Source organism: Cornus florida, unplaced genomic scaffold, assembly GCF_030987335.1.
Source record: "Cornus florida cultivar Cherokee Brave unplaced genomic scaffold, ASM3098733v1 CherokeeBrave_3.0.0_Hap2_Chr03, whole genome shotgun sequence".
Classification (NCBI taxonomy): Eukaryota; Viridiplantae; Streptophyta; class Magnoliopsida; order Cornales; family Cornaceae; genus Cornus; species Cornus florida.
In genome coordinates this window covers 26,584,116-26,596,790 of record NW_026775573.1, presented here as the reverse complement: position 1 = coordinate 26,596,790, position 12,675 = coordinate 26,584,116, and the positions used below count along the sequence as shown (strand labels likewise).

Below are 12,675 nucleotides of genomic sequence, written 5' to 3'. Positions count from 1 at the left end.
AAAACAAAAACAAATATGTTGTTCAAATGCAGGGTTTATTTCAAACATAAATTCAAGATCTTAAGCAACAGGAATGCTTGGTGAACGAAGCAGAAGGAGAACGATTGGAAATTGAAGCCAAAATCCAAATTAGTGGGTGTTTTAGTTTGGAGCAAGAGATGACTAAATAGCTGAAGATAGATTCAAGAAAAAGGATGGTTAAATATGAAAATGAAATATCTCAAGTGGAGTTTGTAAGAGATATATAATGCTTAAAGATTCAATTAAGTCTCCAGCAAAAGATTGAATTGCATGGATCATTGCACAACAAATGACAATCTTGAATAAATTCAGTCCAAGGGGGTGGTCATATTAAACTACTTTTTATTGGGTTTTTTTTTTTTTTTTTGGTTAGAAAATATGAAATTAACTTTTATTTTATTTATTTATTTGTAAGAAAATATGTAATGCCTTTTTATTTATTTCCTTTAAATTTGTCAATAAATATATGAGATGCAAAGAACTCTCTCTTAGGGTTCGTTTGATTAGCATGTACTAGTTAGAAAAGAAAAGAAAATGAAAATTTTTAAATTTTGTAGGAGTTTGATTAGCAAGAAAAAGGAAATTTTTTGAAGAAAATCACTTCTCATAACCACCTAATTTTCCCATTGATTTTTCTTCCCAAAAAGACATGAAAATTTTGATTTCTTGAGAAAATTTTGTGAACCCCCAATACTGTTCTTTCTTTAATGGTAAGCTGCATACCATTCAAAGCATAAAATAGTAATATTAGATAATTTTCTTGCAAAATTTTCATGGTAACCAAATTGATGTTGGAAACATAATTTTTCTTTACTTCACTTCACTCTCTTTTATATTCACCTTCCAAAACGAGTTTTCGTCTAACCAAACGACCTTAGAACATAACAGTTAAGAACAAATAAAAACAAAAAGTTGGAAAAATAATTTTACACACATTTCTTTAAAAAAATAATTAAAAATAAATTTTAGTTAACCCAATTAGCACCATATCGACTGACCGGGCCGCCAAGCTGGTCACTTTAGATAGAGGTATGAAGGGATAAATTGAGAGCACGATACTAAAATTATAATAATAAAATAAATCGTTAAATAAATGTTTGACTTAACATCGAATCAGAATCTAATTAGCTAATGGATTGTATTGGTGGACGCTTGTTCATTTATCTAAAAATTCAAGTTATTGGGTAGTATTACATACTCACTTATTTATACGTACTTCAATCCCCACCCGAATCTGGATAACGCCCTCTTTGTGATCAGGCCACTTTGCCTTCAGGCCGAGTGCTTGGCATGACACTAAATACAGGAATGAATCTGACTCTGATACCAACTATAATAAGTGAATACTTACTCATTTCCTCAAAAAAATTAAACTATTGAGTAATCCTGCATACTCAATCATTTATACACATCCAACGCCCAAATGTACTTGGTAGTGCCTATATTGCTCTTAGAGGCTAAAAGTTGTCCTTGACACCTTGTAGTACAAGGCCCTTGTGACACGATGAGCCATTCCCAGTAATTTCTCATCCATATGTCAAACTAATCACACACACTGTCTAAACCAAACCATGGAAAACTTCAATGCAACCCAGAAAGACGCCCAAACCCCAAAGCAGATCTTCATATTATCCGGCCAGAGCAACATGGCCGGCCGAGGCGGCGTCAACAAGCACAAGCACTGGGACGGCGTCGTCCCGCCCCCGTGCCGCCCCGACCCCTCCATCCTCCGCCTCAACGCCCACCTCCACTGGGACCCGGCGCGTGAGCCACTTCACTCCGACATCGACGCCAAGAAGACCTGCGGCGTCGGGCCCGGAATGTCCTTCGCCAACGCCGTCAGGGAGCGCGTGGGGATCGTCGGCCTCGTTCCCTGCGCCGTGGGCGGCACTGCCATAAAGGAGTGGGCGCGTGGGGCCCACCTGTACGAGAACATGGTGAAGAGGGCCAACGCCGCCGTGAAGGGCGGCGACGGCGGCGAGATCAAGGCGTTGCTTTGGTATCAGGGAGAGAGTGATACGTCGTCTCAGCATGATGCTGAATCTTACAAGGCTCATATGGAGAAACTCATCCATGATGTGCGAGCAGATCTTCACTCACCTTCGCTTCCAATCATTCAGGTCAGTTATATATACCATATATATATACATACACACACATATACATTGTATATATACACATATATAATCATCTATAATTGTTTGGTGGTATATGCAACCTATAGTTAGAAATGCATTAAGGGATTGAAATCATTCTGATAGGATTTGGGGATAGATTCAAAAGATAGTTTAAAACCCTCTCTATTAGGGGCAGATTTGAAATGACAGTTTAAAACCCTCACTCCAGATTGGGGGTGAATTTGGAAAGATAGTTTAAAATCTGTTGATTAATAATAAATATATAATAAATATTTTTTATTAGCTAGTATATATTTTTCCCTTATTTTCATAATAATTTTAAATTTTAGTAACTATTTTTTTTATTTTTTTTTATTTTTTTATTTTTTATTATGATTGTTAATTATTTATCTATGCTTAGAAACTTTTTAAAATTTTATTCAGGGTTAGAATTGTTTTTCTTACAGAGTGGTGTTACTTAGGGCCGTATTGATATGCTCTTTATTTTAGGTGTTTTGTTTTTGGCCCGTGTTGCTTTATTGTTATGATTTTGGGCCATGAACAGTTGTCAAAACAAAAAAAAACAACTTTTTGAAAAAATAACTTTTTAGCGTTTTGGATTTGGACTACTGTTCACGAAGTATTTTAGTACTGTATAAAAATAAGGCCACACCAAATATGATTTTGTTGCCAAAATTGACACGGTAACGGTTCAAAAACAAAAACAATAGAAACAAAACGCATGCTAAAAGGTGTCAAAGTAAATTGCTTCACCGACAACTTTTAATTGGTTGTGGATGTAAAATGGTAAGGAAATGGGATCCAATTACGACACTTAATTACTTATCTAAGATTAGATACTTTTTAAAAAAATTATTAGAGATTGAATGTTTTTCTTAAGCCAAAGTGTCAAAGTAAATTGTTTGACCTATCACTTTTGATTAGAGTCTTCGATCATGTATAACAAATATAATTTAGTGGGGATCCCACTTTCTTTCTTATACTACAATTGTCACTTTGTTTTGACAATTGTAAAGTTGTTCCATTGTGAGTTTGTGACCTCTAGTTTACCGCTTCGAAACGAAAACAATCTCTTCATATGCGGAGTTAAAAGCTATTTATAGGCTCCACCGTGACTAGAGTATCATGTATTGTGTAAGCCCTTTTTTATAACAAGTGTGATCCTAACCTATTCCAATTTCGATGTGAGTCGGGATGAATTTAAAAAGAAGTTTTATTTTGTGGGACAAATTTGGAATATGGGTGCCCCCACACTGGTTACAAATAATGTATAAAGAAGTGATGGATGACACGATAAATTCGGACTCGTTTAGACTCAAATGGTTCCGAAAATGTATCATTACTCTAATGTTTAATTTGCATTGTATTGTGTGTGAAAAAAACAAAATGACAGGTTGCGATTGCATCAGGGGATGTGAAATACATGGAGAAAGTTAGAGAGGCGCAACAGGGAATAGATATTCCAAATGTTGTGTGCGTGGACGCCAAGGGTTTGGAACTGAAGGAAGATCATCTTCACCTAACCACAGAGGCTCAGGTTGAGTTGGGCCATTTGTTGGCTGATGCCTATCTCAAACATTTTGCACCTCAACAACACCCACCCACTTCTGTTTCTTCATCTTGAAGACGGCCTCCCTATGTCGCTGTGTGTCTGTGTGACCTATGTATGTGTGAGTGATGCTTTTGGCTGTGTTCTTGATGGCATTGATTTTAGTTTCAACTGAATTTCATTTAATTAAAATAAGATTCTTCTTGAAAATTGGTTCCAAACATAGGATTCAATATGATGGACCATGCTGTACAACAATCAAGTACAATATATGTTTGTTTGTGTATGTTTCTTTTACCGACATTAATTATTGTACAACACCCTGCTTTACAACAAAATGGAAGGCGCTGAGCAAAGGGCCTATGGGAGTCACAGTTGGATATTGATTATGTTGTGATTATGACTCTTGCCTAACAATTCGAAGGTTGGGAGTTTGAATTTTTTTGAAGTCATTTTTAGAGAATTTTTCGATAATTGTTTGGTGCGTTTGGGATGGTGGGCTGTAAATTAGTGATGGGATTTTATTGTAATTAAGACTCTTACCTAACAATTTGAGGGTCTGGAGTTTGAATGAGTCACTCCTAGAGATTTTTTTTTTTTTTTTTTAATAATTGTTCGGTACATTTGGAAAGGAAGATTACAAGTGTCGGATGATGAATTATGAAATTTTCTAAGAGGCCGGACATCACCATCGTAAAAAAAAAAAAAAAAATGTCTATGAAAGCTTAAGCTAAGTCATTTCTCTAATACCCCTCTTGGCCGGGCGCTTGGCGCGATACCAAATCAAAGAAATGGGTGTGATTCCAACTAACTGTATTGAGCTGACTATTTAACAATCTGATCTAAAAATTTAAGATATTAGTTGAGGCGAATAACAATCTATTCACTTCATCCCATATATGATATGGGACAAGTCAACAGTGGTCCTCATAATCTTTGTTTAAATTGGTAAGATCCTAACCAAATTTGAAAAGCTAAGAATCAATCAATCACGAGTCATTCACAATTTTTATAACTTTTGCTAATTTTCCTATTAAAATCCGTACCCTGTTTTGTGACATGTCCCTCTCCAATCCTATGATAATCCTATGGTAATTCTGAGTCAACCTAACATTTCTGGTCGACTTGATCAATCAAACAACAGTTTGAGCATGAGTTAAGTCCATATTGAATCTATGAACTTGACTCAAGATCAAGATTTGATTACTATAAAAAAGAATTTGATTATAGACCTAAACAAGCGTTGGTAAAGAGTTATATTCATGATCTTTCAACTAGTTTTTTTTTTTTTTTTTCAATGAACTTGTTCACGAGTCAAGGAGTTAAGGAATTGTGATTCAACTCATTTTACAAATTTAAACATGTTTTTGGAGTTTGTCTTGTTTAATTAGTAAATGAACAGAATTAATGGAACTCGTAGAAAGTTGAACCTAAATTATTAATGAATAATCACCGAAAATAAAATTAAATTATTGACGAACGACTTGATTCACTTGCGTATTTGTGATAATTTTATTATAACCCATTCTACCTGGATAACCAATAATATATATATATTTTTTTCAGAAAATAAAACTAATATAACCAATAATATTTGAATGCAAAGCAAATGACTCTGAGTTTCTCGTTGATATAAAATATAAATGAGTAATTACAGGGAGAAAGAGGGCTCACTAACCCGTATACTCGTCGTTTTCTTAAAAACAAAGTTATGAACTTTTTTTTAACTCTCCAATCTTTCTCGAATATAATTTAAGATTAATAGTATTTTCTTCTTCTTTTTTAATTAAACAAACAAACATGACAAGAAGTTGACACTATCTTATCACCGTAACGTTATTCATTTTCTTCCTTTCCATCATGATATACAAAATCAACGCAAACGATCAATAAAATCAATAACTTAATTTCATTATTTTGGTTGTTTTGATTCTTAGTTAGCAAAAATGCATATTATACACGTATGTATGTATAATTTTTTAAAAAAAAAATCAATTTTTTGTATGAATTTCTAATCCTAACAAATAATACTCGTATTTTTAGTTTAATAATATAAAACATGTCTTAAACGTTTCGCGGATTATACATTATGAAAATACTTCACTTACATAATTTTTTTATATTAAAAAAGTGTACATTGCTTTTCATTTTATTAGAAGAAAAATTTAAATGTTATAGCAATGTAACCTACGTTGAACTAGTTTCACCTATGTTGGAATGATTATAAACCTAGGGTAATAGTTAGTTTTCACTTGCTCTTTCATGACAAACTCCCTTTTAACTCACTAAGTGGTGGAAGGTTATTTAGATCGAGTTAAATTTTCATTCATCACACACATTGAAAATATCATCACATTACATCAACATCACATTAAGCGAAAGCATTATCACATCACATCAACATCAACATATATATGAAGATAACAATCATATACCATAACACAATATTTTACATGATTCATCAACTCTAAGGCTGCATGGAAAGATATTTCACTATTATGAATCAAAGAAAAGAATATACAACCAGATATCAAAATCTCACACAGTCACTCATTATCTCAAATACTCTCTCATTTCTTCATAACAATCATCCGTAACATTTACCCTTTCTCTATCTACCCAAGAATTCCACAATTTACGGTTCAAGAATTATTCGAATGAGAAATAATTTTCGAATACTTGGTTTTGTCACGTCACAATGCAAACAAATCGAACTTGTCTCTCTTGTATTTTTATGTTCCATTTATACATAAAATTTTGAATACACACACGCGCACGATGAATGATTAATTATGTATTTATATCTACTTTGCTAAAACAATATACAAAATTGTTTCTCAAAGTAAAAAATATACTCCGTCCAATATTAGTTGTCTATCTTTCTTTTATTTAATTGTCCTAAAATAATTGTCCAGTTTAAAAGGTCAAAGTATCTTTCCAAAGTTATCATTCACATAGTAAAATTTTAAAAGTCTCCCAACATAATAATACTCCGTGATATACATATTAAAATTTTGAAAGGATTAATACATTAATTACATGTCCTCTAAAAAATTATAAAATTGAAAGTGGACATTAATATGGACATATAAATATGTTATTCCATAAATGTGTTATGATGTTATTACAAGCATAAAATCTTTTCATTTCTCTTTTAATACAATTTAAATATTGAAATATGATTGAAAAAAGTTAAAAAAAACAGTATGAAAATAATAATAATTATAATATGTACACATCATTATTTTAATTTGATTTAATAATAATTATTATAATATATAAATGCTACCATATACGTTTCACTTTGTTTTATGCTGAATTTTTAATCGTATTTTTTGTTATAAGAAATAATACAGTACCATATTTCATATTTGTATGTACTGTTTGGATGCATGAATAAAGATCCACTTGGATTAAAAAATCACAATACCCACCAACTTTCTCACCAATTATCAGCGCTTGCGACTTTAGTACTCACTCACTCACTCACTAATCTCTCTCTCTCTGAATTACTGAAATCCCACTCTAAACACACCACCAACCCACCCAATTGAAAAGCTGTATACTCCATCAACAACCTCCATATAGATATATATAAAAACATATATAGAGAAAAAAATAGAGAGAGAGAGTACTACACAATTTAGCAATGGCGGCGTCTGCTTACTCGACCCTTCTCTCCAGCACTTCATCTCTCAACAAAACCTCATCCTCGTCTCTTTCATGGAAGATTCCCCACTCCTCCGCCTTCGGCGTCTCCGTCGCCTTCTCCCACCGCCGCCGAGCCGCATCGTCGTTCGTCGTGTTGGCGATGGACGCCAAACCTACCGTCCTCGTCGCCGAGAAGCTCGGGGAGGCCGGGCTCAACCTGCTCAAGGACTTCGCGAACGTGGATTGCTCGTACAACTTGAGTCCCGAAGAGCTTTGCACGAAGATCTCGCTCTGTGACGCTCTGATCGTGCGCAGCGGCACCAAAGTAAATCGCGAGGTGTTCGAGTCGTCCGGCGGAAGGCTCAAGGTCGTCGGACGCGCCGGGGTCGGGATCGACAACGTGGATCTCGCCGCCGCGACGGAGCACGGGTGCCTTGTGGTGAACGCTCCGACGGCGAACACTGTTGCGGCGGCCGAGCACGGAATCGCGCTTCTCACGGCCATGGCTCGCAACATCGCGCAGGCCGATGCGTCTGTGAAAGCAGGTGAGTTTTACTTGTTCTTTTATCAACTCTTGAGTTCTTTTACGCATTTCTTCGAACAGGTTGTGCTTAAAAGGCTTTTATCTGCATGTTATAGTGAAGACTAATTTAGATCTGCTTTATGAGTGTGGGGTTACATTTTGATGTGGAAATTGAAGGCTGTGTGACAGTCACATTAGCGGAGACTTTTCAGATCTGATTTGGGTGGTGGTTGTGACTATTGGATCTGTTTTTTATGACATAAAGAATGGTAAGCTTCAACAAAATCAAAACTTTTTGACATGCACATAAGAGATGGAAGTTACTTAATGATTTTGCAACTTGGGCACTGTTTGGTTAACATTTCAATATGGGTGTGCATATATTGGATTCTAAAAGTGAAAAGGCAACACAAGAAGTTGGAAAAAGCGTATAAAGCTGTGATCTTTGATGAACTACAGAGGTTTGTCCTGAGAAGAAGAATAGTTGCTTTTCACATGGAAGAAAAAAGATATTCGCCACGGGGATAACCACTCCACCATCGGACAACTGATTGAAGTATGAAGTAGTATCATCACTGCACTGGTCTGTTTAACATATCAATCTGCTCACACCCCAATAGGGATCCCTCTCCTACAGTTGGCACCAATTCTAGTATTTCATTGGAAATACTGTTCTCCGTCAATCTTACTTTGTCTATCATTGCAATGACCACTCTATTGCCATTGCCCTCTTCGACACCATGATCACTATTGCTGTTGTAAGTAAAAGTTCACCACTTCACCTGCCCATTCTCGTCTTAATAGTTAAATCCTAATTTCAGTAAAAAATTAAAAATATTATATCAACTTTTTCATTTTAAAAGAAAGTAAAAAGAGCAATGTTTTGGTTACTGGCCAACATTTTCTTTTACCTTCTTTTTATTTATTTATTGAAAGTACACTAAGAACACACAACTTAGTGGCTATTTACTCATTTAACATTTCTCGTGATTCTGATTTTGAGAAACCTACCGTGAAACTTATTTGTAACTTCACCACAAAATTACAAAAAAAATAAAGAAAGAACTTATTTTGTACTACTTATCAAAAAAAAAAAAAAACTCAGTAGTATGTCCACAACCAATATTATTCAGGTATCCTACAAGTCGATATACAGTTATTTGATCAAATTAGCTTGCATATCTTGTTTCTATTTTTATTTGATTTATTATTATTTAAATCAGCTCAGACAACTGCCACCATTGGAGCTCCCCTTGCTGTGACCATTGAATAACCATTATTATTATTTACTGTTATTATTATTATCATTTTGGAATCATTTGCATATGAACCTTTTTTCTGTAAGATGTTAGATGCTGATAATCATGATTGTCATACACTGGCTTTAACTAGCATCTTGGAAATGTTAAATCCTTTTAATAATTTGGTCGATCCAGGGAAATGGCAGCGGAACAAATATGTGGGTGTTTCCCTTGTTGGCAAAACCCTTGCTGTGATGGGCTTCGGGAAGGTTGGAACAGAAGTTGCCAGGCGTGCCAAAGGGCTTGGTATGCATGTGATTGCCCATGATCCGTATGCCCCAGCTGATCGTGCCCGTGCAATAGGCGTGGAGCTTGTGTCTTTTGATGAAGCCATATCATCTGCAGATTTTATCTCACTTCACATGCCTCTTACTCCGGCTACATCAAAGATTCTCAATGATGAAAATTTTGCAAAGATGAAGAAAGGAGTTCGGATTGTCAATGTTGCTCGTGGTGGAGTGATTGATGAAGAAGCTTTAGTAAAGGCAGTGGATGCAGGCATTGTTGCTCAGGTTCTTGCTTTCACATCGTTGGACAACAAAAAAATTTGTTTTTGTGGAAGAAAGTGACTAATATTATCTCTTTCTTGCAGGCTGCACTCGATGTCTTCACAGAAGAGCCACCACCAAAGGATAGCAAGTTGGTGCAGCATGAGAACATAACCGTAACTCCGCATCTTGGTGCAAGTACTATGGAAGCTCAGGTGTGTTAGATGATTGTTATTAACGTATAGTCATGCTGAAGTATTTTTTCTTACCATGTCATTGAAATGTTTGATTTTGATGTGTAGGAAGGAGTGGCCATTGAAATAGCTGAAGCCGTTGTTGGAGCCCTAAAAGGGGAGCTTGCTGCTACTGCAGTCAATGCACCAATGGTTCCTGCTGAGGTATCATTAAAATGTTGCTCTCTTTTATTTTTATTTTTTAATTTTTTTGTAGTATTGTCCTTATTCCCTCTATTCTCAAGATCCACATTTTCTTTGAAAAGGGAATTCCATGCTTAATCCTTTCTTTCTTTTTCATTTTAAATACATTTTATAAAGTGGTGCACAATGACAGTTTTTGCAGATGTTGATTGGATTTCAATTTAGATTTATTATTATTATTTTTTTTAAAAACAAATGAACTAGTTTTAAATTTAAACGGACAATATTGGTGTTAATCAGCCAACTCAGTATTCAAAGAATGAGTAATTGTTTATTGATGTCATCTAATAAAAAGTTCCTTTCTCATCTTCATCATCATCATCCTTGCCATAATCCTATATGAATGGGGTCGGCTCCAATCCTTCCCATACTCTGAAATCTAAACATGAGGGTGGTTATTGACCATTTACTCTTTGGATGAACGGTCATTCTAGTTCTCTTTTTTTACCATATATTGTAAAAAAGAGGGTGTTTGTTGACCATTTACTCTTGGATGAACACTCATTCTAGTCTTCCTACTTCGGTAATATTTACTCTTGTTCTCAATTTGGAAATCTGAAATTTTATCATCCTGAAAAAAGGACTAGCAAACCATGGAGTATGGAGTTGGATTATTTTATAGCATCATTTAAGAGTTTCTATTGGATAGTGACAAAAAAAGGAATTGCGCTCCAGCATTCTACTCTGGTTAAAAATGGCATTGTCATCCACATTAGAGCTATTTTTATGTTTTATCTGGTCTGAAGGATAATGGTCTAGAATCTAGATGTCTACTTTAGTATGTTTGTGTGCCCAGATAAACTTTTTATTTTTTATTTTTTTTGATTTTTAAATCAGGAACTTTATTAGTGTAGAGACAAGAATCTGGATAGGAAAGTAGAGATTGTGACTAAACATTTGATTGACTGCGGTTTACCACATTTCTGTTTTGTTTAATACTTTCTCCACCCCAAAATAAATGTTACGATTTCCATTTTGGGATGTCCTAAAGTAAATGTCCACTTTTCTTCCCCTTAAAAAGTTGGGAGTCTCAACCAGCGACATATATTTTGGAATGGAGGGAGTACTTCTTCTTAATTGACAATAACTTTGTGGAAATTTCTTTGGAAAAATGATTGAAGCGTGTTGGTTTTATAATTATTATTCCTTCTAAACTGTAGGTTCTATCAGAACTGAAACCATATGTTGAACTTGCTGAGAAACTTGGTAGACTGGCTGTTCAACTAGTAGCAGGTGGAAGTGGTGTGAAATCAGTAAAAGTGACCTATGCTTCTGCTAGAGCCCCTGACGACCTCGACACAAGGCTGCTCCGTGCTATGATAACCAAGGGTCTTATTGAGCCTATTTCCAGTGTTTTTGTAAACTTGGTGAATGCAGATTTCAGTGCTAAACAGAGAGGATTGCGGATATCTGAAGAACGAATCCTTCTGGATGGTTCGCCCGAAAATCCACTTGAGTTCATCCAGGTTCAGATTGCCAATGTGGAATCAAGATTTGCCAGTGCCATTTCCGATTCTGGGGAGATTAAAGTGGAAGGACGCGTGAAAGATGGGATTCCACATTTGATGAGGGTAGGATCTTTCGAAGTGGATGTGAGCTTGGAAGGTAGTATTATACTCTGCAGACAGGTTGATCAGCCAGGTATGATTGGAAAGGTCGGTAGCGTTTTAGGAGAGGAGAATGTGAATGTGAGTTTTATGAGTGTCGGAAGGATTGCTCCACGAAAGCAAGCTGTAATGGCAATTGGAGTGGACGAGCAACCCAGCAAGGAGACTCTGAAGAAGATCGGAGAGATTCCAGCTGTCGAAGAGTTTGTATTCCTTAAGTTATAAGGTGTCATCTATCTATATCTTTCCATTATGAATTAGTGCCCAATTTTGATTATTTTTGTTGTGTCATGTGGTGGTAGCTTTAAGGAGGTGAAACGAATAATGGTTGTGCAATTTATATTGTACTTTATTGAGTTGCTATCTTTATATCAAATTTTGTTTCAACTTTGCTTTCTCATAGATGAAACAGCGTAACAGTATACTTTGTTTTGTTGGTATTTTCTTCATATCGAATCGTGTTTCAACTTTCTTACAGATGAAACAGCTTAATGTAAGCCTAGGTTATTTTGTTATGTGTACAGAGATGGTGCCGTTAACTGATTAGAAACATGATTCTGGGCACTAGAGGAAACCCTAATTTATGTGAGTGATTGAAATGTCACTTTGTACAGTTTGGGGTGCACTGATAGGCTGCTCTAAGGTTAGCTGTTTAATCCGTCAAAACCAAGCTGTTTCTTTACCTTGGCATTTGTTTAGGGCGACTCTGAACCACGGTGAGAAAGTTAAGACGGGGTGTCATCTTTTCCATGGCCGTTTGTTAACACATGGATTCTCAGATGTTCATTTTATTCGCTTCGTTTTGGTTACAGAAAGGGAGCATTATCACAAAAACTTGTATACTCGACCTTTAGAGCAGCTTACAACAATTGTGCTACCCGTGCTGGTGTTCTCTGTTGTCTTCCACCTGAACTAGAATTTTCATTTTCCTTATTAACCACATGTAAGAAACTCTTTAGC

At 35.5% G+C, this 12,675-nt stretch overlaps 2 protein-coding genes across 2 annotated transcripts; both read left to right on the top strand.

Moving 5' to 3' along the window:
* Positions 1 to 1,476: 1,476 nt before the first annotated feature.
* On the top strand, positions 1,477 to 3,994 carry LOC132300032 (probable carbohydrate esterase At4g34215). The gene is made up of 2 exons (XM_059796959.1): positions 1,477 to 2,141; positions 3,553 to 3,994. Exons 1-2 carry the CDS (start codon positions 1,593 to 1,595, stop codon positions 3,781 to 3,783), a joined length of 780 nt encoding a protein of 259 aa, XP_059652942.1. The 5' UTR covers positions 1,477 to 1,592; the 3' UTR covers positions 3,784 to 3,994.
* Positions 3,995 to 7,139: 3,145 nt separating this feature from the next.
* LOC132300030 (D-3-phosphoglycerate dehydrogenase 1, chloroplastic-like) lies at positions 7,140 to 12,102 on the top strand. The gene is made up of 5 exons (XM_059796955.1): positions 7,140 to 7,904; positions 9,319 to 9,695; positions 9,776 to 9,886; positions 9,974 to 10,069; positions 11,269 to 12,102. Exons 1-5 carry the CDS (start codon positions 7,358 to 7,360, stop codon positions 11,938 to 11,940), a joined length of 1,803 nt encoding a protein of 600 aa, XP_059652938.1. The 5' UTR covers positions 7,140 to 7,357; the 3' UTR covers positions 11,941 to 12,102.
* Positions 12,103 to 12,675: the final 573 nt, after the last annotated feature.